The sequence below is a fragment of the Leucoraja erinacea genome, chromosome 7 (assembly GCF_028641065.1).
Source record: "Leucoraja erinacea ecotype New England chromosome 7, Leri_hhj_1, whole genome shotgun sequence".
NCBI lineage: Eukaryota > Metazoa > Chordata > Chondrichthyes > Rajiformes > Rajidae > Leucoraja > Leucoraja erinaceus.
The window spans coordinates 55,826,429-55,853,692 of record NC_073383.1 but is presented as its reverse complement, the minus strand read 5'-3'; the positions used below and the strand labels follow the sequence as shown (position 1 = coordinate 55,853,692).

The window sequence follows — 27,264 nt, the reverse complement described above, 5'->3', positions numbered from 1 at the left end:
TGTGGAAAATAAGGATACTGATGTTTACAATAGATGATACAGTTCAAGTTTTTCAGAATGTAGACTCCTCCTATTGTAGTTTATGTAACTTAGTAAGCCCATCAGGCTACATCCTTACAGGATGCTCTCATAAACAGCAAATGTATAATGGCCTGATAATATTTCAAAATATTTATCAAACAAATATTGGTCTGAAATTGGGATAACTCCACTGCTCTGTGAAAAAGAACTCTTGAATCTACTTAGTCCATTTGAAAGAGCAGTTGTTTTTTTGCTTTGCCATCTCACTCAAGAAACAGCAGCAGTTTTAGTGCAGCATCCCCTCAGTATGGCACCGGCCATAGACTAGATCTGAGAACCCAAGATGCTTGTGTATCTACTTGCATTCCAAACTATGTCTCATAAGTAAGGGAGCTAACAATAGCATTCCTTTAGCTTCATGGATGGCTAGTTTTCTTGGTAGGTTGATCTAAAGTCTTCATTTGAAAGTAATCATAAAATGCCCAAAGCTCTAAAAGGTGGATTTTCAGTTTGTTAACTTTTTGCAAAGAGGAACACAGCTAGTCCCACTCCCCCACACTTTACACATTGCTTTGCAATTCTTTCAAGTAATGATCAAATTCCCTTTTTGAAAGTCACAGTTGAATCTGCCTCCACACCTTTGCATTCCAGTTACACTTGCTGCATAAAAATATGTTTTTCCTTATGTTGCCTTTGGTTCTTTTATTTAGTTTGAGAAAGAAAAACAACATGATATCCGCTCATTCTTTTCATCAAAACCTGGCTCTGCAGAGAAACGCAAAAGAACATCTCAAGATGGGCATCCCTGCCAGCTTCCTGATGTAATTGAGCCAGGAGAATTTCCAAATTCCCCAGAATTATTTCAGCAGCCGCAAAGAGAACTGGACAAAATAAATGCAAGAGAAGCTGGAGAAAATGTGAATGAAAAGAAGTGTAAGACAAGTAGCAGCGAGCTCTTCCTGACAGCTGACATGGGGCCACAGACAAAACGATTTAAATCTTTATGTAAAGAATCCCAAATCTGCGCAAGTACAAAAAAGAGACAGCCCAAAGTTGGGTCACTACCAGGGACATTAAGTGTTCAAAGAACTCAACAGTTATCGGATGGAACACCAGTTACCGCAAGAAAATTGCATCAAATTAAGAAAACATGGAACTGTACCACTTGCACCTATGCTAATAGTGCCTTTTTGTCTTACTGTGAAATTTGCGAAACTCTCAGAGAATTTGGTAAGACTATTTTGTAAATGTCCTATTGGGTGTACTTATCTCCATATGTTATTAGAACAACATAAAAACTTGGGCTTTTATTGACTAGCAGGAGGTAAAGAATATGCAGATTTCATGTTGTAGTGAGGCTATTTTTTATGCCATAATTCCACTGATGACTAAATAAGCAGATCCTGGGAAGATCTGTATCTAATGATTTAGGACCATCCATGATCTTGCCACCATTGTAGCATCTTCTGTGGAACTGTTGAAACTTGTCACGCCCAACCTACACTCTGTGGTCCCCATTTGCTTCTGTCATCAGCTACAGTTTCCCATACCATATTCTATCTTGAAGGCAACAATGTCCCTCGTTCAAATATCTTTAAAAGAGCTTTGAATATCTAAGTCAAATTTTGGCTCAGGCCACGTCTGCATCTGGTATATTCTTGGATGCCCCATCTCTTATACTGAGCACATGCCTGAGCCAGTGAAGAAGGCTTACTTCCTTGATGAATGCTGGGATGCTTGGCATCCAGTTCTGAGAGGGTTGTCACGTTAGAATTTGTTTTTCCTTCCATGAGATGCCAAGACATACACCACAGACATCAAAGATGGAAGAATAAAAACAAACACTCGTGCTGAGGTGCTAATCCATTACATATTAATTCTTCGCTCCTGGGTGTGTGGCTGTGAAACATAGACCACCTACAGCTGTGTAGAAAAAGACTGAGTTTTATTCAAAAAATAGTTGGCTTTTTTAATGATGTGGGAAAAAATTAAGATCCTTTAAAAATTAATTTTACGGTGAAGTGATCAATATGTTATTAGAGGTTCTTACTGACTTTTGCATTTATCAAGAAATGGTAAATATTCCAGTTGTCCAGAGCAATCTTTCACGCAGGGGTTTTTGCTAACACAGGCAATCAAAAAGAACAACATGTATCCTGTCAGACAAATCCAAGTGAAAATGAATGTCAAGCTGGGACTCAACCCCAGACAGAATGTACAGTCCATTCTGACCTAGAAAATACTGAAAAACGAGAATCAAATAAACCTGCTGAGCAGATAAATCGTGCAGTGAAGTACTGCAGTACAGTAAAATCTGAAGAAACCCTTGCATCTATCAACATTGACAGAAGCAGCGATGCATTTACCATAAGTGAACCGAGTTCCAATAATGAGTATCGGCATTTACCAGGTAATTAGTTTATTTTGCACCTACAGCTAATTAAAGGAAATTATACAAATAATTTATATTTTTATTTCCAGAATAGACTATACTCAGTGGGGGACCAGGAGCTGGGATAGGTGGATGATGAGTACGATACGATAGAACTTTATTTATCCCATGGTGGAAATTGGACTGCCAACAGTCATAAAACACAAGATACATGAAACATGAAATTAAAGTGACGAGTGGAAGGGATTGGGGATGTGCAAAGATTATGGACTGGGAGGGGGAGTCAGTCTACCCCATGACAGAAGGGGGAAGAATTGTACAGTTTGATAGCCACAGGGAAAAAGGATCTCCGGTGTCTACTGAGACGTGGCTGCAGGAGGATCGGGCCTGGGAACTTAATATTCAGGGTTATAGCTATAAATAATATTAAAACTGTGTGTGTGTGTGTGTGTGTGTTTCTGCCTGACTTGTGGGTGCCAGCCTTTGATTCATTGCTACGCCAACACCAGAAGCAGAAACACCCAGATTTTTTCCATTTCGGTAGAGATTTCACTTTTCATTCTAAGTATCCACCCGATTACATTTTGTCGTGTTTATGTACACATTTTTAATAAAATCCTTCTCCCCACCCCCCACTCACTCATTTTGTCGCCTCCTGCTGGCCAGCGACCATAACGGCTGCTGGCGCCCGCCTCTCGCCTCAAAGACGCTATTTAAAAACAGCCGCACTGTTGAGTGCTAGAGTTGGAGGACCACATCTCCTGTGGGGGCTACGGGTAGGGAACGGCTGCGTTGGGGGAGCAGACCCAACGGGTCTGCACTTGGTCTAGTATCCTATAGAAAGGACAGGCAGGTGGGCAGGAGGAGGGGGGGTAGCTCTGCTGGTGAGGGATCGAATTCAGTATCTTGCGAGGGAAGACCTAGGGACTGACGAGGTGGAGTCACTGTGGAGTGAGTTGAGGAATTGTAAAGGCAAGAAGACACTAATTGGTGTTATCTACAGACCCCCAAATAGTAGCCCAAATGTAGGGTGCAAGTTGCAGCAGGAGTTAAAACTTGCATGTAATAAAGGTAATGCCACTATGGTGATGGGGAATTTCAATATGCAGGTAGACTGGAAAAATCAGGTTGGTTCAGGACCCCAAGAAAGAGAGTTTGTAGAATGCCTCGGAGATGGATTCTTAGAGCAGCTTGTAATGGAGCCGACCAGAGAAAAGGGAATTCTGGATTTAGTGTTGTCCAATGAACCAGATATGATAATGAGAACTGGAGGTAAAGGAACCGCTTGGGGGTAGTGATCATAATATGATTAGTATCAATCTGCAATTTGAGAAGGAGAAGGTTAAATTGGAAGTGGCACGGGAGACTGGTGACTAAAATTAGTGCACATGGTATTGGGGGTAGAGTGCTGACATGGATAGAAAATTGGTTGGCAGACCGGAAGCAAAGAGTAAGAGTGATCGGCTCCTTTTCAGAATGGCAGGCAGTGGTGAGTGGAGTGCCGCAAGGCTCGGTGTTGGGGCCACAACTGTTTACCATATATATTAATGATTTGGAAGAGGGAATTAGGAGCAAGTTTGTGGATGACACAAAGCTGGGTGGCAGTGAGAACTGTGAAGAGGATGTTAGGAGGTTGCAGGGTGACCTGGACAGGTTGAGTGAGTGGGCAGATGCAGTATAATATAGATAAATGTGAGGTTATCCACATTGGCGGCAAAAACAAGGGGGCAGATTATTATCTCAATGGGGTTAGGTTAGGTAAGGGGGAGGTGCAGCGAGACCTGGCGTCCTTGTACACCGGTCACTGAAAGTTGGCTTACAGGTACAGCAGGCAGTGAAGAAAGCTAATGGAATGTTGGCCTTCATAACAAGAGGATTTCAGTATAGGAGTAAAGAGGTCCTTCTGCAGTTGTACAGGGCTCTGGTGAGACCACATCTGGAGTATTGTGTACATTTTTGTCAAGTCAAGTTTATTCATCACATACACATGTGAGATGTGCAGTGAAATGAAAAGTGGCAATGCTCGGGGACTTTGTGCAAAAAAACAAACAAACTCCTAATTTGAGGAAGGACATCCTTGTGATTGAGGCAGTGCAGCGTAGGTTGACGAGATTGATCCCTGGGATGGCGGGACTGTCATATGAAGAAAGATTGAAAAGACTAGACTTGTATTCACTGGAGTTTAGAAGGATGAGGGGGGTCTTATAGAAACAAATAAAATTATAAAATGACTGGACAAGCTAGATGCAGGAAAAATGTTCGCAATGTTGGGCGAGTGCAGAACCAAGGGGCCACAGTCTTAGAATAGAGGGGAAGTCATTTAAGACTGTGGTGAGAAAAAACTTTTTCACCCAGAGAGTTGTGAATTTATGGAATTCCCTGCCACAGAGGGCAGTGGAGGCCAAGTCACTGGATGGATTTAAGAGAGTTAGATAGAGCTCTAGGGGCTAGTGGAGTTAAGGGATATGGGGAGAAGGCAGGCACAGGTTATTGATAGGGGACGATCAGCCATGATCACAATGAATGGCGGTGCTGGCTCGAAGGGCCGAATGGCCTCCTCCTGCACCTATTTTCTTTGTTTCTGTAATGCATCTTGGCAGAATGGAGAATATATGGAGAAGGGGGAAAGGAACTGGTGATTGGGATGAGGGGAATGAAAAAGGTATGCAGGATCTGGGGAGATAAGTTCAGTGGGTGGGGTTTATCTGTCGTTCACGTAGCTGGGTTGTAGGCTATATAAATGGGATTATCTGATAATTTGTGTTCCTGTTATCTGGTTCAAAAGCCTCTCAAGACCTCCAAATCAAATTATTCGATTTTAACATCTCGAGTTGTGATTTTAATAAAATAATTCCCATAAATTCCAAGCGTCCCTTGCTCAATTCTTCCTCTATCTTGAATGTATTGATTTCTTACTGTGATATAGTACTGTGGTTCATTTGTCCCCCAGTAACTTAATCAAATTACGTCAATAGGTATTTCAATTGCATGATGTACAATTCTGTCATCACACCATATGTGTATTTGTGATAGTTCAAAATATTTTTAGAAACTTACTTTACTAGCATTCCTTCCTAGCATATGTGAAAGTGTTTTTTTTTTCCAGTTCTATCTGTATTTCATCTTGAGAAAGGAACTGATCATGACATTTCTTCCCAAATTAACACTGTTAAACCTTTCTGGTGCAGAACAGCATGACACCCCAAGTGACATTCCAGATTTTGATGGCTTTATGTATTTTGCAAGCAAGAACACTGATAGAATCCATCTCCACACAAAGGTATTGTTAGCCTTTTCATCCCCATATTTAAGTGCTTGCTACAATTCTGTGATAAAATGTGCCATACATCTGTAACAAATAAGGAATCTAATACCTAATCAAACAACAATTAGGAAAATCAGCAGCAATCTTCTAATTTGATTATCAGAGGCAAATACAAACTGTAATCATGAAATGAAAACCATCTAGCATCTGTTCAAGATTGTTATATTTCCAGTGAAAGGAATTGTTCTGTTTTTTTCTAGACTTTTTCTCAGAGAAAAAGCTTGCATTTATTTCTTTGCTGTTGCTTTTATGCTTGTTTATTCCTAAATAACTAGTTATTAAGCCTTGAGCATTGTTATCTTGCAGACTAACATGGCATAGTAGACAGCATTGAGATAAAAAGTTAGATAATCAGTTTTTAGTGATATTGGTTAAATGATAAATATCAGCAAATTTAAGAACTCCCGTCTCTGAATAATGCCTGAAGATCATTCAATCAATGGGGCTGACAGGAGATCATTTTCGCATTTTGTCAAAGGGTGATATCCCCAGCAATCGCTTTTCCTCACTGTCGCACTAAATTATCTGTCTTGATTAATGTGCTCCACTTCTGGGGCCTCTTTTACCTTGTTGAAAGTATGCAAACACTTATTACAAGGTCACAGATAATATTATAACTGAATACAATGACATCTATCTGTTTCAGTTAGTTTTATAGAATAAACTAGACCAAGTGCAGACCCGTTGGGTCTGTTCCCCCAACGTGTGGTTGTGGGGGGGGGAGGCGCCACGCAGCGTCACACACACTAACTGTCCCCCCTCCCCCCCCCCCGCCCCCACTCACGCTAATTACCCCCTTGATATTATATTAATATTATTAATTTGCTCCTTTTACCTCATAACCACCCTATCTACTGACCCATAGCCCCCAACTTGCAGTCACGTCTAGAGAGGGGGGGGGGGGGGTGGGCGGGAGGGAGGGGGGTTTAGGGAGGGACGGGGGGAGAGGAGAAGGGGAGGAGAGAGACAGAGAAAGAGAGGGGGCAAGAGAGGGGGGGGAGAGGGAGGGTGGGGGGGGGGGAGGGAGGTGGGGGAGGAGGGGAGGGAGGGAGAGAGGGTGAGAGTGAGGGGGAGAGGAGAGAGGGGGGCTGAGAGGGGGAGGGGGGGGGAGAGGGAGGGTGGAGGGTAGGGGGAGGGGCGGGGTGAAGGGATGGAGAGGAGGGGGAGGGGGGAGAGAGGGTGGGCAGAGAGGGGGGTGAGAGGAGAGGGGAGGGGAGGGGGGGAGCAGGGGTGGGGGGGGGGGGTGGAGGGAGGGGGGGGGGGGAGGGAGAGGGAGGGAGGGGAGGAGAGGGAGGGAGGGAAAAAGAGAGAGGGAGAGAGAGAGCGAGAGAGAGCGAGAGAGAGAGGGGGGGAGAGGAGAGGGGGGGAGAGAGGAGAGGGGGGGGGGGAGAGGGAGAGGAGGGGGAGGGAGGAGAGGGGAGAGGGAGGGGGAGGGGGGGGAGAGAGAGGAGAGGGGGGAGAGAAAAAGGGGGGGAGAGGAGGGGGGGGAGAGGAGAGGGTGCCTTTTTACTTCAACCCAAACAACCATTTGCAGGCAGTGCTTTTTTCCTCAAACTAACCATATTTTCATTTTCAAACCACATTATGGGTACTCACAGCTGTGGAGATATTTGTTCTGTGTTATTCAGAGCTCTGATTGAGGCACACAACCCAAACAAACCATTTGCAGGCAGTGCCCCCCCCCTCCCTCTAGCAGGGGCAGCATTTTCAAACCACATTATTTTGTAAAAACAGCTGTCATAATTTGTTCTGTGTTATTCCTGATGTGGCTAAGGGGATTGCAGGGGGTATGGAGAGAAGGCAGGTACGGGATACTGAGTTGGATGATCAGCCATCCCCATATTGAATGGCGGTGCAGGCTCGAAGGAGAATGGCCTACTTTGTAATTTCTATGTTCATCTCTTGTCATTTTTCATCGACGGGAAAAATCCTCAGCACACATGTGGCGGAGGGGGGCTCTGAGCGAGGTGGCTAAAAATGACGGCCGTAGATGGCGGCGTTCTCTCGGAAATCGCATCACAGAAGGCCAAAAGCGGCCAAGAACAGAGATTTAGTAATATAGATGAGTACAATACATATCATCAACACTTCACTCAATTTCATGGCAGTGACTGATTTAAACAGAAAATATCTCATATCATTTTTTAAATTAATTTAGAACACTGCTCCTTAGTTTCCCATCTCCTGTCCCTCCAGTGTATAAGTTAATTTGAACTTAAGCCGCATCCACTGTCTTGGACTTGAAACTGAGACATCTCTCCCAAGAAGACAATTTGATTTTGATTCTCGCTTAACCATTTTAATCATGGAGCAATAAATCAGGCTGCTGCCAGGAAACCAATGCTGTTATTTTAAAGGAAAATGCTTAAATAAAATAGTGTAAATGTGAAGAAAAATGGAAATTAAGCTGATGATTATTGTAATGGAAGGAAGATGTAATGTATTTAAATTATTTTGGAAAGTGCTGGTTTTGTGCCATTTTGAGATGGCATTACAAATTTTAACTTATTACATGTCATTTTTATTTTGTGCAGTTCAAGGGCCCCTTGAGCAATAACATCCCCAAGAAAATCTTAACACTGAAAGCAAAAACCTATTTATCCACAGATTTCAAGAAAATCTGGTGTCCAAGAAAAGGCCCTCCACCACCATTTTATGAAGGGGAGAAAAATAATAATTATTGGCCTTGCCAGCAATGCACATGCACTGTAGAGTTTTTTTTAATGAGTTTTGTACAGCGATGTTATTTCAGTGTATATTTTAGTCATTATTCTTGAAAAATGCATAAAATCGATTCTACATAAAGCATCAGCATTTTCATTTAGCAATAGACAATAGGTGCAGGAGGAGGCCATTCGGCCCTTCGAGCCAGCACCGCCATTCAATGTGATCATGGCTGATCATCCCCAATCAGTACCCCGTTCCTGTCTTCTCCCCATTTCCCCTGACTCCGCTTTTTTTTAAGAGCCCTATCTAGCTCTCTCTTGAAAGCATCCAGAGAACCTGCCTCCTGCATGTTCCCTGCCTCTAGCGTGTCCAAGCCCTTAACAATCTTATATGTTTCAATGAGATAACCTCTCATCCTTCTAAACTCCAGAGTGTACAAACCCAACTGCTCCATTCTCTCAGCATATGACGGTCCCACCATCCCGGGAATTAACCTTGTAAACCTACGCTGCACTCCCTCAATAGCAAGAATGCCCTTCCTCAAATTAGGGGACCAAAACTGCACACAATACTCCAGGTGTGGTCTCACTAGGGCTCTGTACAACGGCAGAAGGACCTCTTTGCTCCTATATTCGATTCCTCTTGTTATAAAGGCCAAAGCCATTCGCTTTCTTCACTGCCTGCTGTACCTGCATGATTACTTTCATAGACTGATGTACAAGGACCCCCAGATCCCATTGTACTCCTCCTTTTCCCAACTTGCAATTGAATACAGTAACGTACAGTGCCCTCCATAATGTTTGAGACAAAGACCCATCATTTATTTATTTGCCTCTGTAGTACACAATTTGAGATTTGTAATAGAAAAAAAAAAATCACATGTGGTTAAAGTGCACATTGTCAGATTTTAATAAAGGCCATTTTTATACATTTTGATTTTCATCATATAGAAATTACAGCTGTGTTTATACATAGTCTCCCATTTCAGGGCACCATAATGTTTGGGACACATGGATTCATGGCTGTTTGTAATTGTTCAAGTGTGTTTAATTGCATCCTTAGTGCAGGTATAAGAGAACTCTCAGCACCTAGTATTTCCTTCAGTCTTTCCATCACCTGGAAATACAGAGGCTACACTGCAAGATGCAAACCACTGGTTAGCCGCAAAAATAGGATGGCCTGGTTACAGTTTGCCAAGTACTTAAAAGAGCAACCACTGTTCTGGATTAAGGTCTTGTGAACAGATGAGACGAAGATTGAGTTATATCAGAGTGATGGCAAGAGCAAAGTATTGAATAGAGAAGGAACTGCCCAAGATCCGAAGTATACCAGTTCATCTGTGAAACACGGTGGATGGGGTGTTGATGATACAACTGCTGATGGTAGTAGCATAATGAATTCTAAAGTGTATAGATGCATCCTATCTGCTCAAGTTCAAACAAATGCCTCAAAACTCATTGGCCGTCGGTTTATTCTACAGCAAGATCACAAATGTACTGCTAACGCTCTGAAAGCTAAAAAATGGTCAATTCTTGAGTGGCCAAGTCAATCACCCGATCTGAGCCCAATTGAGCATGCCTTTCATATTCTGAAGAGAAAACTGATGTGGACTAGCCCCCAAAACAAGCATAAGCTAACGATGGCTGCAATACAGGCCTGGCAGAGCATCACCAGAGAAGACACCCAGCAACTGGTGATCGCCCGGCACGGCCTAAAATGGCCGTGGGACTTATCATCGCCCGTCGGGAGAGAAATGGAGAACAGGGGAGAGAAAAGACTTTGCCTTCCATCACAGTGGATTCACTGTAATGGATGTTTGTGTGAATTAAATTGTGTGTATGTCTGTAGGAAATTGTCTTTGTTTGTATGGCTGTGGAAACGGAATTTCATTTGAGCCTCACTGAGGCTCAAATGACAATAAATATTGTATTGTATGTCCATGAATCGCAGACTTCAAGAAGTCATTGCATACAAAGGATATGCAACAAAATACTAAACATGACTATTTCCATTTACATGACATTGCTGGGTCCCAAACATTATGGTGCCCTGAAATGGGGGGGGGGGGGGGGGGGGGGGGGGGGGGGGGACTATGTATAAACACTATTGTAATTTCTACATGGTGAAACCAAATGTATAAGAATGACCTTTATTAAAATCTGTCAATGTGCACTTTAACCACATGTGATTTTTTTTCTATTACAAATCTCAAATTGTGGAGTACAGAGGCAAATAAATAAATGATGGGACTTTGTCCCAAACATTATGAAGGGCATTGTATGGTTTGTTGATTAAACGGAAGGAGGTGATACGGCAAAGGATGGTTTCATTCTGGGAAACAAAAGTTCGTGAGCTCCTTGCGACATTTTTCAGAGATGATGGTAGAAAGGTGCCTTTGAAAAGAATCTTGGATTATCCAGAACGATATGACATAAATTTTAGTTTGAAATTGTAGTTCATTCAGTTTGCTTTATACACTGTCTATTAATCTTTGCTGCAGACAGTTGCAGCAACATTCCATGTGAAGTATATTAGAATTCTTAATAAATGATTATCACTGTTTATGTTTAGGAGGCAGAGCCGTTAAACTGTAGTTTTATTCCTCTGGATGTAATTTTAGAAAACTGGGAGGATTTACCAACGTTTTTTGAACGTAAAAGAAATCGTGCCGTGGTAAGTTGTTTGTGTGTGTGTGTATATTTATATATATATATATGGAACATTTTTGTAATGCTTTGCACACTAACGTGGCTTAGCAACAGAAGTATGCTATTTGGGGACACAAGCCTGTTCAGCAATTTAACAACTTCACAGCTCGGAGCCATACAGCACAGAAACTAGTTATTTGGTCCAACTTGTCCATGCCAGCCAAGTTTTATAACTGAGCCAGTCTCCCATTTTACTCTTATTAAACCTTTTCTATCCTTATACTAATCTAAATGTCCTCTAAACATCCTCATTGTACCCTCCACTACAATAAGGGAGTTCGGTATTCCGAAATACGCAAGGAATCATGGGATTTTATCAAAGGTCATTCACCATAAAGAAAAAGCGAACAAAGCGCTGGCTGAAGAAACTGTATAAATTCTTATCTTTATTCATAATTTATATGTAAAAATATATTTAATCTGCGGAAGGAGGGTTCCATATGGTCACATTATAGGAAAATTAATGTATTCCAGACTGGAACACAACAATGATAGTTTCTGAGTCCAATTTAGCCATGCTACTCATATCAAGGCAATGGGATTCTTCAGCCTCATCTATAAAAACGAATGAGCAATGAAATTCTCAATTCCAGAGAGACTACCATAAATGGTCAACTCCTCATCACCCCAAAGGAATATGTAGAGGGAGAGCGGGGTGTAACAGTGCGAGAGAGGGGCAGATGCGAGTGGGAGACAGGGGAGAGCGAGCACACAGACCAGCGCCTCATCAGCAGCCAGGATCGAACCAGGGTCCCTGGCGCCACAGGTGCTGCCGAACCGCCACTGGATCCCCCCCCCTGACTGTCCCATCCCCACCTGGGGGGCGGCCGGAGACGTCCGGGGCGACCCCGTATCGACGACACCAGCGGCCCCAGGACCACAGCCTGCGCGGAGAAGAACCGCCACCTCCAGCCCAACTCCGCCTGACCTGCCGAGCCACCGCAGCACCCCGTGTACATCCCCGCTGATGACCGGCGCTCGGCCCACACCAGCACTGAGGGGGCCAACCGACAGCCACTGGACAAGGTGAGAGGCACAGCCATTGGTCCACGGCCCGCCGGGTAACGCCCCTCCACCCCGGGAGCCGGAGCCAGCGCCCACTCCCCGGGCTGGCTGTAAGCCCGGCCTGACACCTCTGGCCGCCCCCAGACAGTAACGGGACACCTGGGAGGGGTCGGGGATGGCCCATCAACAACTCAACAGCGCCCGCAACACCCGAGATCCGGGCCCGTCTCCAACCACGGACGAGCACAATCTTGCTCACTCACCAAAGCATAACGCAATAAAAACGACAAAATAAACGTAGTTTTTAACAAAGGAACAATAAATACAACTAATTCAAATACTGAACAGTATTTTCTTACCTAGAAGAATCAAAGCTGGAAAAAAGGAAGAAATGAAGGTCTCTTTGCACACAACTCCACTGCTTTCCAGCAATGTTTCTGCATAATAACCTTTGACCTGGGCATGCATAGTCGGAATACCGAACTTGCTTTTTCCATCTGTGTGAAGAAATTATCCCTAGGTCTCTTATATCTTTCCCTTCTCTTTAAACTTCTACTCTTTCTTGTAATGTGTATATAACCCAACACATCACTCATTTCCCTCAATTCCTTTGCTTCCATGACCTCCTCTTCACTAAATATAATTGAAAAGTAGTCACATAATATCTGAGCCATCTCTGCGGCTCGACATATAATTGATCATGCTGATCCTTGAGGCCTATTCTCTCTCTTGTGACACTTTTTCTTAGTATACTGTGGATTCTCTGGGGTTCTCATTTGCCTTGTCTGCCAAAGTTTCTCATGTCCTCTTTTTGCCCTCCTGATTTCCTTCGTGTGTGTACTACTTTTTGTATATTCCTGAGGTATTTGCTTAATCCCAGCTGTCGATATGGTTCAATATTGCTTTTATCGTCACATGTGCAAGTGCAAGCGCACAGTGAAATTATTTTCTTACGGACAGTACAGTATTCCCATCCTTGTTTAGCAAATTGTACAGAAATGGTCGACTGATCCAGCGTGCAGGAGTCGCCATGTTTTGGCTCCGCTTTCAGACTCCAGTCTTTGCTCTATGTATTATTAGTGGTGCCTGATCCAGTCAAGCGCTAGCCTGCTGCGGGCCTCTAGCTGTTGCCTTCGCATAGACCTGTGAACCTGGTCCACCTTTGCTCCCGGGGGGGGGGGCTCCCACAGCCGACCTTGATGGTGCAGTAGGCCATGCCGCGGTTCATTCTCATCTCCGGCCTAACTCCTCGCCAGTCGCATCTCTCTCCATTGTTGCGGCTACATCCTCTCAGTTGCAAGCAGGGGTCGGCTAGGCGGTCTCTCCCTTCCAAACCGCGCTCCAGGTTCTCCGAGCAGGGTCCGGCTTGACTGCTTCCTCCTGCAGGCCGAGGTCCACCAGGTCTTGCATTCTGGGAGCTTCTGCCTATTCTGAAAACATCCACTATGCTGAATACATGCCTGCTTTGGGTCTGATTAAAGCCTCAATACCCTGCCTTGCCCTGCACTCTAACTGGATCACGCTGTCCCTGAATACTCCCAATCTCATCTTTTAAAACCTCCTTTTTTTTCAGGCGTCCCTTTACCTCAGAAACAGCATCACCTCATCAACATCTGCAAGTTCCTTCAAAATCGACCTTGACCCAATTTAGAACTTTAGCTTCTTGATCAGTCCTACCTTTTTCCATACCAATTTTAAAACAAATAGAATTATGGGCACTGCTCCCAAGTAGTTCCTCTGTTCCACTCCTGCACCTATTGTCTATTGATGCTTTTGTCACTTGCCCTTCCACATTCCATAAAAGGAGGTCCAGTAATGTGTATTCTCTCATCGGGCTCTCTAGTTTTTGAAAGAAAACCTTCTTTGGCACGCTTAAGAAATTGCACGGCGTCCAAGCTCTTTGCCTTGTGGATTTCCCAGTCATTTCCCATTATGAGGGAAGGTATAATCACTTTTATAAACTTACTATTCTTGCAACTCACTCCCTCCATATTTCCTCCTATATTTCCATTTGACTATTGGGGTGCTTACAGTACAACCCCTTCAAAGAAATCATCCTTCTTATTTTTAAGTTCCATCCGTATATCCTCACTGGATGATTCCCTCAAGAATATCCTCACTTAGTGCCAGCACCCTAATCAAAACTGCGACTTCCCCTCCTCTATGACCTGCAACTCTATCACACCTGCAGCATTTGGACTATTGAGCTGCCAGTCTTACCTGCTCTCCCAGCCTTCTTTCTTTTATGACCATAATATCCCAGACCCATAACCAATCCACTACCTGAGTTCATCTGTCTCATTGGGCTGCTTGCATTAAAATAAATGCAGTTCAATCCATCAGATCTTCCTCATTCCATGACTTGACCCTGGCTGCCCCCTTTACTGAACCTACTCACATTAACATCTATATCAAGCTCTAGGTGTATCTACAGTTGTGATTATCAATGTGTCAATTTGTTTTATTTGCACTTCTATATAAATCAGTATTTGTGATTCTTTATTCTCCCCCAAATGTCAGGTTCTGCGATTTGTCCGAGAATGGCAAAGTTTATCTGCTATGAAACAAAGATTAATTAGGAAGAGTGGCCACATTTTTTCCAATCCTGGTCTTGTACTGGAAACCATCATGAAAGACGAACGCAGACAAAGCTGCACAAAAAGGTAAGGATGCTCATATATTGTGGGCCATCAATTATTGTAGATTGCATCTTCTATGACCTGGTACCTTTCATTATTCTTTACATTGTATTTTATGGCACATTCTGTTTGAGATTAATCCTTCATCCGTTTGCAGTAAGTTATTTCAGATGAGTATTTTATTCCTGAACTCTTAACAAATATGTGGTCCTTCGAATTAAAGAAATATTATTATATTTCTATCTACTGGTTAATTTGTTGAAAAGAAAAATCTAAAGAGAAATGCACATACAGATGTGCATTGTGCATAGAAACCAGTTGGTTAATTTATTTTGCACTTAAGTTCTTTAATGTGTTTTTGTTCTACTTGTTTTCCAATTTAAAAAAACTATCATTGAGCACGAGAATTTTAAAATTTTTCATTTAGATTTAAAACAAAAGAAGATGTCGCTCTTCAGTCTCTGGATAAGGCACGCAGAGAAGGAGGAAGTTTAAGAGTTATCGCAAGAGAATCAATATTCCGGGTCAAAAATCAAGTCAAATCTTCCAGTCACGCAGTTGAGGAAAATTTAATCAAGGGGTAAGTTTCAGTGGATCCCTATTTAATAGTTAATGAAATCAAAATGATGTCCTCTTCGGTAACATTCACCATTGAAGATATAACTAAGTAGCTTGCAAGCAAGTCACTACTTTAAAGGGTTTTAAAAAATGCAATATATAAAAAAATTAATTTGAAACAAAAACGATGTACTTGAGGAACTCAGTAGGTGAGGCAATGGAGAGAAATTAATAGTTTAAATTTTAGGTTGAGACCCCGAATTTAGACTGTTTAGAGTCAGGGAGTCATGGAGCATGGAAACAAACCCCTTCGACCTAACTTGCCCAGGCCAACCAGGGTCACCATCTACAATATCCGCACTTATTTACATTTGGCCCATATCCTTCTCACCTTTCATGTACCTATCAACATTGTGATTGTACCTGCCCCAACTGCCTTCAATGGTAGTTCGTTCCATATATCCACGAGCCTTTGTGTAGAAACATTTGCTCCTCAGGTTCCAACTAACTCTTTTCCCTCTCACTTTCAACCTATGTCCTCTGGTTCTTGAGTCCCCTACTTTGGGGAAAAAGACTGTATGTATTTACCTTATTCATTCCCCTCATGATCTTAAACACCTCTATTAGATCAATCCTCATCCTCCAGCGCTCCAAGGAGCAAAGTTCTAGCCTGCTTAACCTCTCCTTAGGCTTCCTAGTCTTTGCAACATCCTCATAAACCTTCTCTGCACGTTCCACCTTAATAATATCTTTCCTATAACAAGGTGACCAAACCTGAATACAATTCTCCAAATGTGGCCTCACCAATGTCTTGTACAACTGAAACATAACATCCCAACTTCTAAACTCAATACTCGGACTGATGCAGGCCAATGTGCCCAAAGCCTTCTTGACCACACTATCTGCCTTCAAGGGTAGACACCACTTTCAAGGAACTATGTACGTGCACCCCTAGATCCCTCTGCTCCACAGCACTCCCCAGAGCCCTGCCATTCACAGCGAAGGTCCTGCCCTTGTTTGACTTCCCAAAATGCAACACCTCGCACATCTGTATTAAACTCCATTATCTTCTTCCCACTCAAGATCCTGCTGTAACCTTTAATAACCATCTTCGCTATCCACAATGCCATCCACTTTTGTATCATCTACAAACTTACTAATCATGCCTTGAATGTCTCACCTTTGAATTTGATATTTCTAATAAATTAATTGAATAGATGACATCTTTACTCTGCAAATCTAATTGCAAATCTACTTGCAAAATTGTGGTTAAAATAATTGTATTAAAAAAGAAGCATTTCCATTGCGCAATAATTGTATATTTTAATTTTGAACTTCATTTATCTTTGCAATAATTATTTTCCTTGTTCCTGATCCATTGGTAGTTTACTTTGTTCACCATGAAAGTATATTCTTGTGCAGAATTCATCTGTAGTTTCCTCAGTATTGAATTATGATATATTAAATCCATCCCAAAAATTACCTTTGAGACAAAAGTGTGCTGTAATCCTTCTTTATCTTGTGTCACACAGTAGAATTGCCAAATCCAAATATTGTGTGCATCTATTTTTTAAAGTTAGATTAAACATTTCTAACTTGTGTGACCTCTTTGGAATCTATTCCCTTGTTAACAGGTGAATGTGAATACAAATTGAGTAGTCCTTTGGTAGAAAGTTTGCTAAGAAAGATGATAGAGCCAGACTTGCATTAGAAAGAATTTTCATAAAAAAATAAGCAAATAATTGATAGAATAGTTGGATTTACAAAGAGGGGCGTAGCTTTTAACAATGTTGTGTAATGTCTAATGGTCAAATAAACTGTATGCTTTATTTTCACTTTCCATCAACAACAAGTGGAAGTATTGAGAATAAAAGCTGCCAGAGTATTTCTCTATTGCCGTTAACAAATGATGAATCTGACACATCCGGAGAAATTGCCTATGTACAAGCTGTGAACAAAGACGGAAACCCACTTTGCCTTGGCTGTCAACAGCCCACAATCCAGGTCAGCACACAACGTGAATCTACAGCTTGGGATACACGATTTTGCTCACAAAAATGTCAAGGAGATTTTTTTATTCAAACTAATCGGCATTACATGAAATCAAAAGTCTTTGAAGCTGAACGAGGAATCTGTCAACAATGTGGACTGAATGCTCAGCAGCTGTACCTTACTATCCGAGATACCCCAAAGACCCTTCGGAAGGAGCTGCTTGAAAATACCTGGCTATCACAGCTTCCACTGGATCAGGTCAGTGAAAAAGTTACAAAAGATGGAAGCACGGTTGGAAGAAGAAATTAATTTTTTTAATGTGTTTTATTTTTATTCCTTATTGATTACATTAAATGGAGCTAAGTCTATAAAGTAATTTAATGTATTACAACCTAGGATTTTTTAATCATTGAATATTGTTGCAACAAAGGTGGTATCGTAGATAACAAAAATTATTATCAAATATTACAGTAGGATTTTGATCAGTTGGGCAAGTGAACTCAGGATTGATTAATGAGCTTTAATGCAGATAAGTACGAGGTGATGAATTTTGGGAAGTCAAACCAGGGCAGGACTTCACAGCGCATGGTGGGACCTTGGAGGTGTTGTCGAGCAGAGGGATCTAGGAATGCAGGTACATTGTTTCTTGAAAATGGCATCATAGGTAGATAGGGTTGTCATGTTTTTGCTACATAAGCCTTCATCAGAGTATTGACTATAGAAGATGGGATGTTATGTTACTGCTGTGTAAGACATTGGTGAGGCTGCATTTAGATTATTGTATTCAGTTTTGATCACCCTGCGAGAGGAAGGATGTTGTTAAGCTGGAAAAAGTGTGGAGAAGATTTACGAGGATGTTGCCAGGACTGGAGGGTCTGACCTATAGGGAGAGGTTGGGCATGTTAGGTATTTATTCCTTGAAGTGCAGGAGACTGTGGGGTGATCATACAGAGGTGTACAAGATCATGAGAGGAATAGATAGGGTGAATGCACAGAATCCTTTTCCCAAAGTAGGGGACTCAAGAACCAGACTTAGGTTGAAGGTGAGAGGAGAAAGATTAAATAGGAATCTGTGGGGCAACTTTTTACACACAAAGGGTGTTGGGTATATGGAACGAACTGCCAAAGGAGGCAGGTTCTATAACAACATTAAAAAAGAAATACTGTGCTGGCTCTCCCTAATTAACCCCTGTCTATCCAAACGCACCTATATATAACTATCTCTCAGTTTACTCTCTAGTAGCTTGCCTACCACAAACGTTAGGCTCACTGGTCTATAGTTCCCAGGCATTTCCTTACAAACCTTCTTAAATAGAGGCACAACATTAGCCACCCGCCAGTCATCCAACACCTCACCCATATCTAATAATGATTTGTATATCTCAGCCATTATATCGAGTACTGCCAATATGTTACAGTGACTCCTCATTGCCTTTCGAAGGTGGTGATTGACCACGGCAGTCATTGTAATATTATTAGGTAAAGAACTGCAGCCTCTGACCTTCAAAAGAACAGTACGTAAAGTCATGTAAGAATGACCTATAATTTGGAGAGCCACAGTTGATGTTCTCACCCTGTGTGTGTTAACACATGTGCACAAAACTGGTCTGGACAAGGATGAGAGGATATCAGTCATTTGAGAAAGATGCTAGTGAGGCTGGACAGAATTTAGTTTTGCTCTGAACCTGGTTTGACTAAAGGGCCTGTCCCACTTACGCGACCTCGGCTCGCAAATTATGTGACCTCGTGGTCGCTTGAGGCGTACGGGCACCGTATGGCCGCGCGGGGCCAGTCCCACTTAGAAGCGCTGAGTTGTGCAGGGCTGGTCCTGACATCCTACAGGGCTCAGAAATTCTTGCAGTGGCCGAAATCTTCGCGGGCACATTGCGGTCGTACGCAGCGTCTTGACGCCGTACGCAGCGTCTTGACGGTGAACGCCTAGCACGTGGCGTTGCGCGATGACGTCACCGCCTGGCGTTGCGTTACGTGATGTCACCGCCGGACGCCGTGCGACGCCCAAATTCAGTCAGCCCGCCTCCTGCCCAGCTGATTGGTTAACATGACAAAATGACCTACACGCGTACTTAGCGTGAACTCCGCTTCCACTTGGTCGCGCCAAACGCACGCAATCGCATGCAAATGGGACAGGCCTTTAGTCATTGGAGGGAGAGATGGGTGTTGTACTGAGCCACATATTCATTTAAATAGAATTTCTACATTGTTAGCTGTGAATTTAGCAGGTTTGCGGCTGCTGATTTTTGCCTAATTATCCTAGAAATTGTGCTAGAAGGCAAAGAATGATGGGTGTAGTGATGATTCTTATAAATAATGTACCTTTCACGGATCCAGATATTTTCTGATTGAATCATGACCCAGTTTCCATGGCAGCATCTTGTGCAGGAATAAATGAGAATTTTCACATCGCTTCTGCATCCTAGCAAATTTTATTGAATTCTCTCTCTCCAATTTGCAGTGTTTTATTTTGAAAAAGGCAAACTAATGCTTCATATAGTTTTTATGGCCACAGTAAAATTTAAAAGTGTGAATTTTCACAACTGGTGTTCTCTTGGTTTCAGTTGAATGAAATGATTTTGAATCCAACCGAGGGTCTGTTTTGGCAAGTAGATCACATTACACCTGTATATGCCGGAGGAGGACAGTGCTCCCTTGAAAACTTACAGACCCTCTGTACTGTATGTCATAAAGAGGTCAGTATCGCAATCTTGGCATGGCACACTTTTTTTTAGCACGTAAATTACCTGGTCATTTCTCATGTTTTTGCTGACATGACTTTTGAATAAATAATTGATATGGGAGAGTTAAAGAAAGAGATGCCATACTTCATCTGATCTGTTGTGGGTAGACAAAAATGCTGGAGAAACTCAGCGCGTGAGGCAGCATCTATGGAGCAAAAGAATAGGTGACGTTTCGGGTCGAGACCCTTCTTCAGAAATCGCATCTGATCTGTTGACTGGGTTTGAAACAAAATTATTTGCAAATAATAACGAAAACCAGAATGGAAACCAGCAGTGCAGTGCATTACAGATAGTTGCCTAACTATGAAACCCTGCATTATAGAAAAACAGGTTGTAAAACGATTGTATCAATCAGGGAAAAGGGGGTTAGGGACCAGAGTGCTTCAGATTCTTTTTTTCCCTGCAGGATTTTCAAAAATATTTAATAGCTATGATTTGTAATAGCTATATATTTATTTGTGTTACAGAATGCTTAAAGATATGTTATGTTTACATAGTGTCATTACGCATGTGGCAATAGAAGCAATTGCTTGCAAATTTCAATGCCCGCTTACAGTGAAACTGACTGTGTTAAGTGATGGGTGTGTCTGAGAACTGTAGGGAAATGGAAATAGTTATTTTTCCCTAAATATTCTCTATTAAGATTTTATGTTGGCTTGTTAATGAAATGTATCTTTCAAGTGGGTCTCTAGTTCCTGATCGAGATCATGTTATAACCATTTCAGTCGTGTTAAAGAAAAGTTCCCTATTTACTTTAAATCGCATTATATTTAATTCACTTTATGGAAACACGCGTTCCAACAGAACTACCTGTATTAATGAAATAGTACAGGATATAGAAACATAGAAAATAGGTGCAGGAGTAGGCCATTCGGCCCTTCAAGCCAACACCGCCATTCAATATGATCATGGCTGATCATCCAAAAACAGTACCCCATTTCTGCTTTCTCCCCATATCCCTTGATTCCGTATATCGAGCTATATATCTACAACATGAGAAGATTTGGCAGAGCCAACATAGTTTTATGAAAGGGAAATTGACTGATTTTGGTAGAGGGGGGGGAACCACTGGATGTAGCAAATTTGGATTTTCAAAAGGAATTCAATAGGATGTCACATAGAGAACAACAAATAGGAATTAAACTAATAATATTGTGGGATACTTGCCCAGATAGAAGATTGATTAATCAACATTAATGATTAATTGGGCCTCAACAATGAGCGGTAACATGCAGGATGCCACAATGATCAGTGCTGGGGACTCAACAAATTATATTAATGGCTCAGATGAAAAGACCAAGTTTATTGCAACAAATTCTCACAATATAAAGACGAGCTGAAGTACAGGTACAAATTTGAGGATGCAGAGGAATATAGATAGGTTGACTGAGGTGGTAAAAAGATGGAGAAGTATAGTGATGAGAAATGTGAGACTTCCCATTTTGCACACAAAATGGAAATGCTGAATATTATTTTAATGATAGGACTAAGGAATGCTGGTGTTCAGTTATGTATGGGTGTTCTTGACTGGCACTGCAGAGTCATTATGCCGTTACAATAAATAAAAAGGGAAATGGAATGCTGGCTTTTCCTGCAAGAGGGATTAGGTACAAAAGTGGACATTCATGCTACGGTAATTAAATAAAAACAATTTAATAACTGGGAGAATAAGATTGTTTAACTGAAGCTGACAATTTAATTTTTTTATTTTGCAGCGAACTGCAAAACAAGCTAAAGAAAGAAGCAAGGCAAAGAGGCTTACCAAAACATTAAAACAAGCATCTGACATCAGAACTTTTTTTACAAGTAAATAAGTATAAATGTACATCAAAAGCAACAGGAAATTTAATGCAGTTGAAACATTACATTATCTGAAATGCATGCAATAAAGATGTGTTAATAAATTATTTGAGCATAAAAAGTGTGCTTGCCACGACAATTTATAGCTATCTAATATACAATAAAAACATATACCTGTCTATCACCCTCTGTTGTCTTTATTGTTCTCTAATCTAGACATTTGACACAATAGTTTAGAAGATATTAAGGTGCAAGTCAACAAGCATGTTCTTTTCTTCCATATTAAATATCCACTTTTAGAATTTTTGTTCCTTATACATGTCTGTGTTTTGTTAAACATGGTGTGTTATTTTCTTCTAAAAAATTTGCAAGTAATTTATCTTCCTGATCTTTGTGATGATAAGAATTGTTTTGCTGTTTACACTGTAGATGCTGCATTTGCAGAAATGCTAACTTTGGATTTTTAATGGACCCTTCATAATGGGAACATTGTGCACTGTTTATAAATTAAAATTGCCATAGTATGCTGCTGATAGACCTTTGAAGACCAAACATTTGGATACATCCCTTGACTGTTCGAGAAGTTACTTCGAATTTATCCATTATCAACCAACTACGTAAAGTCTTGTACCAGACCATTAAATAAATCTCTGTGAAGAGCTTTCTTTGTAGTCGGTCGGTAACAGGTGACCTTTCATTACAGTGTGTTTGTATTTCTAGAAAATGGGTCGCATCACAATTGTGTGCACCATGAAGTCATGTCAACATCAAGAAATGTGCGGTGATTTAAAAAAAAAAAAATTGTTTTGATTGATTTCAAATTCAATGGGAGCAAACTTTATTTCATCTCAAATTTCTGAGCAGTGATTTGTGATTTCTGTAACCTGAGCATCCTAACACTGGGATCACCTGTGGTAATTGTTTTTTTGGGGGTTAACTCTAGGCCTTTCTTAACTGGGTTAAGCAGCTTTGTTTAAAAGTGGAGGTTTGTTCAATTAATTAACATTTGTAGCAGATTCTGCACTATGATTAGTTAAGGGCCTGTCCCACTTGCATGCGTTTGGCGCGACCAAACGTGATCGCTTGAGGCGTACGGACACCGTATGGCCGTGCGGGGCCAGTCCCACTTAGAAGCGTGGAGTTGTGCGGGGCTCCGACAAACTGGCACTGTCCGAAATCTTTGCTCGCCAACAGTCTGTCGGCAGGCAGGCGCATTGCGGTCGTACGCAGCGTCTTGACGGCGTATGCCTAGCGCGTGGCGTTGCGCGATAACGTCACCGCCCGACGCAGTGCAACGCTCAAATTCAGTCGGCCCGCCTCCTGCCCAGCTGATTGGTAAGTATGACACAAATGACGTCACGCGTGAACTTAGCGTGTCTTAGCGTGATCTCCGCTTCCGTTTAGTCGCACCAAACGCATGCAAGTGGGACAGGCTCTTTAGTGCTTAAGTCTCTTGGTAAGAGTGTGTGTGTGTGTGTGTGAGAGAGAGAGAGGGGGGAGCTTTTTTTTTAAAAATATTGAACTTGCATGTAACAAAGCCCACCTGTGGTGACCGAACAGGATTTCATAATTGTGACAAATGCAACCTAGTACTGATGATTAGTGTCTATATGCACAAAGGTTTCCCAAAGAATTAGATAAATGACAGTACAGGATCTAAGCTGTTTGCAATGGTGTGGCAATATCCACCAAGGCAAGGTGCCAGAGGACAGGAAAATAGCCAAAGCTGTACATTTGTTGAACGGAAGATAATCCAGGAAACTATAGGGCAGTGAGCATCATGTCAGTGGGACACTATTGGAGAGGATTCTTCTGGACAAGATGTATTCTTATTTGGAAGAGAATGGGGTAATTGGGGATATTTAGCACAGCTTTGTCTGCAGCACGTCTTAAAAATTTGATTTGTAAGACCATTAACCATATAACCATATAACAATTACAGCACGGAAACAGGCCATCTCGACCCTTCTAGTCCGTGCCGAACACATAATCTCCCTTAGTCCCATATACCTGCGCTCAGACCATAACCCTCCATTCCCTTCCCATCCACAAGTAGAGAGAATGGTAAAGGCAGCTTATGGTATGTTTATCTTCATTGGTCAGGGTATAGTGTCATGAAGTAATACTTAAACTGTGTAGGACTTTGGCTAGACTGTATTTGGAGCATTGTGAGCAGTTCTAGATTGATAAAGAATGATTTGGAGGCTTTGGTGAAGGTAAAGAAGTTTACAAGAAGGCTGTGGATTAGAGGGTATTAACTGTAAGGAGGTTGGACAACTTTAGATTGTTTTCAAATCATTAATAAGAACGTTTGAAAGACATTTGGATGATTTTGTAAATCGTCTGCAGTTCGTTGTGCCTCCAGGGGATTTGTCTAATTATCCGTTGTATATTGAATGGGGATTAATGGAAGAACAAATTCTTTGTGCGCAACTTCAATGTTCCAGTGGATCAGTTACATTGTCACTGGACCTTGTTAAACAGAGAACAGACCAAAAATGACTTGCAGTTTACCATCATCATGCTAATCCGTTCTGTTGCTGTGGATGTAAACATTGATGTGTACTGGAGGATTATTGCTTCATCAAACTTAAGGTCGTTTCAATGGCTCTATAGCTGTTCAATTGTTGAAAAATATTAGTGTAAATTACAACCAAATTCCACTGCAGAGGCAACATCTATAGTTATCCAAAATTATATTTTTGCTATTAATTACCAATCTTCTTTTCAACCAAATTAGTGTGATTTGTAAGATTTATTGATGCAATAAAATCTTCCAAAAGCACCCATGTCAGAAAACATTTTATAATGCTGAGCACATGGTACAGGCAGGATATTTTGTGACCATTCCAGGGCTGTAATAAGTTATAAAATATTCTCCTGCATTCAGCAGATTAGCTGAAGTGATAACTGACAGAAGTATCCTATGCACAGTTCCACTTTATATGTTGTCACACTTTACATTTGATTAATTTTATCAGTAAAAGCTATATTGTTAATTTTGTTTTCAAATACTGTGTCCATTTCTGCTTTAGCCAATTTTTAATCAATCATTACATTTCTTACCAGAATCACTGTTATTTGCATGCATAATTTTTTATAAGCATTCTGTAGCATTGGATTAACTTTTGAGATATTTAACAATTTCAGCTAAAGCATACTAATTTGCTAAAGTCTGAAATGTAGGAATGACACCAAAGTATTTGTGAATTATATTTTAATGAATATTAGAACTGTATTAGAAGAATGATGTATCCGATGAAAATGCACCAGCTAGACGGAATTCATCTTTTAACAACACACTGTACATGCGTTGTGGTAACGACTTGGAGTACGGTGCAGGGCGAGGTACAGTTGTCCGGAGAATTATTTCACGTCCAGTTGGCAGGGGAAATTCTGATGCTGCTGAACTTGATTTATATTCGTCAGAAGTGCCTGGCTTCACAGGTTCATCCTCAATCGGAGTCAGAGTAGTGGTCTTGAAAATAGAAAATATTTTTATGCGATCATTATATAATCATGAAAGTCTCACCGGTGGTTGAAACTCATTCACCAGCTTTGAAAATGATAGTTTTAGTTTAGAAAAAGAAACTCAAAATAAGAATTGGAGGTACGGAATTTCATGTGGTAGCTGGAAATGAAAAGCCAAACATGTAGATGCTGAAATTAATATCAATATATTTACTTTTTTTTATTGTTGAAGAGGCTGTGGATTTTTTTTTAAAGTTCCCTTAATATCTTTTGGCAAAAAAGGGAGTTGGATGCAATACTAGATTTTTATTTATTTATTTCTAAATACAAACTGAATGAACATTTTAAACAAGTTCTAATGCTAAACAATGAATGAGCATTGCAAAGGCCAATGAAAAAAAGTAACTGGAATACAATATGAATGCTGCTATTTCAATATAGTCAGAACCTTATTCCCCCCCAATGTCAAAGACAAGAGTGCATAGCTTTAAGGTGGACATTTTAAAGCTGTTTGGGGCAATTTCTAGAGTGGTGGGTGACTGGAACATACTGCCTCTGGAGGTGTGGGGAAAGGAGAAAGAGTGGTGGAGGCAGATGCAATGGTGGCATTTAAAAAGTTTTTAGATAGGCATGTGGATATGCAGTGAATGGAGGAATGTGCGTCACGTGCAGACAGAGGAGATTAGTTTAATCTGGCATCATGTTCAGCACAGACATTGTGGGCCGAAAGGCCTATTCCTGTACTGTTAATTCCCATAATTCCCCAAAATATCTATAAATCTATCTATTAGTCTATTATCTATTAGTCGGTGGTGGCGCTGCAAGCCGGCAGCCCTGTCAGCAGCGTGTCCGTTTTTTCTACTTTTTTTGTTTTTTTAGTATGTTTTAATATATGTTTTAATGTTTCTCTGTGTGTCTTGTGTAAGGGGTGGTGTGAGGGGGTAAGGGGGAAACCGCTTTGGTCACCTCCTCCACGGAGAGGTGACTTTTTAAATGTCGTCTCCCCCGTGGCCTAACAGCAAGGATCGGTGTGGCCTTTCCCGGAGACGCACCCGGGGCTTCAGCCGCGGGCGCAGCATGGACTCTCGCTGTGGAGCGGGCGAGCCCTCGCCGGAGGGGAGCGCTCCGTTTGCTGGCCCGCGACAGCCTGAAGCCGGCGTCCGCAGCCTGGGATCCCTTGTGGAGGACCCGGGGAGAAGAAGCCACCACCGCCGGCCCGCGGCCAACTTCTACCGCGGGCGCGGTGGCGACTTACCATCAGGAGCGGGATCCCTCTCTGGGGATCCCTGGAGGGGAGCTTCGACCGCCGGCCCTGCGGTCTGCGGTGCTTCTGGCTGCGGCGCGGCGGGAACTTTAAATCTCCGACCGCCGGCTTGCGGCCTACACCAACTTGAAGCCGCGGTCTCCGGTGCGGAAGGCACCGTTTCAGGACATACCTAGACTTTTTACTTGTCTGTACATCTGGACGCCCGCAGCGACGGCTGCAGAGGGTTGAGGTCCCGACCACGGGGGAAAATGGAGGAGGACTGGCCAAATTTTTGTACCTTCCACCACAGTGATGAATGCTGTGGTGGATGTTTGTGTTCAATTTTTTAAGTGTTTTTGTGTGTTCTTTTTCATTGTGCCGCTGCTGGCAAATTCATTTCACTTGCACTTTATGTGCAATGTGACGAATAAAACTGATTGTTGTAAAGCAGATGGGTCGTATTAAATAAACAGAAATGAAATACATGTCTCCTGCGTGTTATATTCTCCTTAAAAAAATGTGCATCTTATCATTTTTTTTTGCCAGGCTATTTGTCAATAATTATTTTAGCTAACATTTTGATACATACCTTAACTAACAAGTTATCTGCTAAAGCCGTCTTTAGATATTATAGCTATGGACTATAGACCCACATCTATAGATTTACGAGGTATAGGCAGAGAT

The 27,264-nt window shown here is 41.8% G+C and overlaps 2 protein-coding genes across 3 annotated transcripts in view; one reads left to right on the top strand and one right to left on the bottom strand.

Annotated features, from left to right (window-relative positions):
* Positions 1-22,040, top strand: part of zranb3 (zinc finger, RAN-binding domain containing 3) — a 105,252-nt gene extending 83,212 nt beyond the window's left edge. The window contains exons 13-21 of the mRNA XM_055638627.1: positions 732-1,251; positions 2,153-2,431; positions 5,602-5,693; positions 10,977-11,078; positions 14,639-14,781; positions 15,185-15,337; positions 17,169-17,565; positions 19,884-20,015; positions 21,779-22,040. Of these exons, the coding sequence (XP_055494602.1) occupies positions 732-1,251; positions 2,153-2,431; positions 5,602-5,693; positions 10,977-11,078; positions 14,639-14,781; positions 15,185-15,337; positions 17,169-17,565; positions 19,884-20,015; positions 21,779-21,877 (1,917 nt within the window). The 3' untranslated portion in view covers positions 21,878-22,040. The remainder of the gene's footprint in view (positions 1-731; positions 1,252-2,152; positions 2,432-5,601; positions 5,694-10,976; positions 11,079-14,638; positions 14,782-15,184; positions 15,338-17,168; positions 17,566-19,883; positions 20,016-21,778) is intronic.
* Positions 21,701-27,264, bottom strand: part of rab3gap1 (RAB3 GTPase activating protein subunit 1) — a 78,873-nt gene continuing 73,309 nt past the window's right edge. For both annotated transcript variants that reach the window (XM_055638640.1, XM_055638641.1), the window contains exon 24: positions 21,701-25,341. In XM_055638640.1, the coding sequence (XP_055494615.1) occupies positions 25,102-25,341 (240 nt within the window). In that variant the 3' untranslated portion in view covers positions 21,701-25,101. The remainder of the gene's footprint in view (positions 25,342-27,264) is intronic.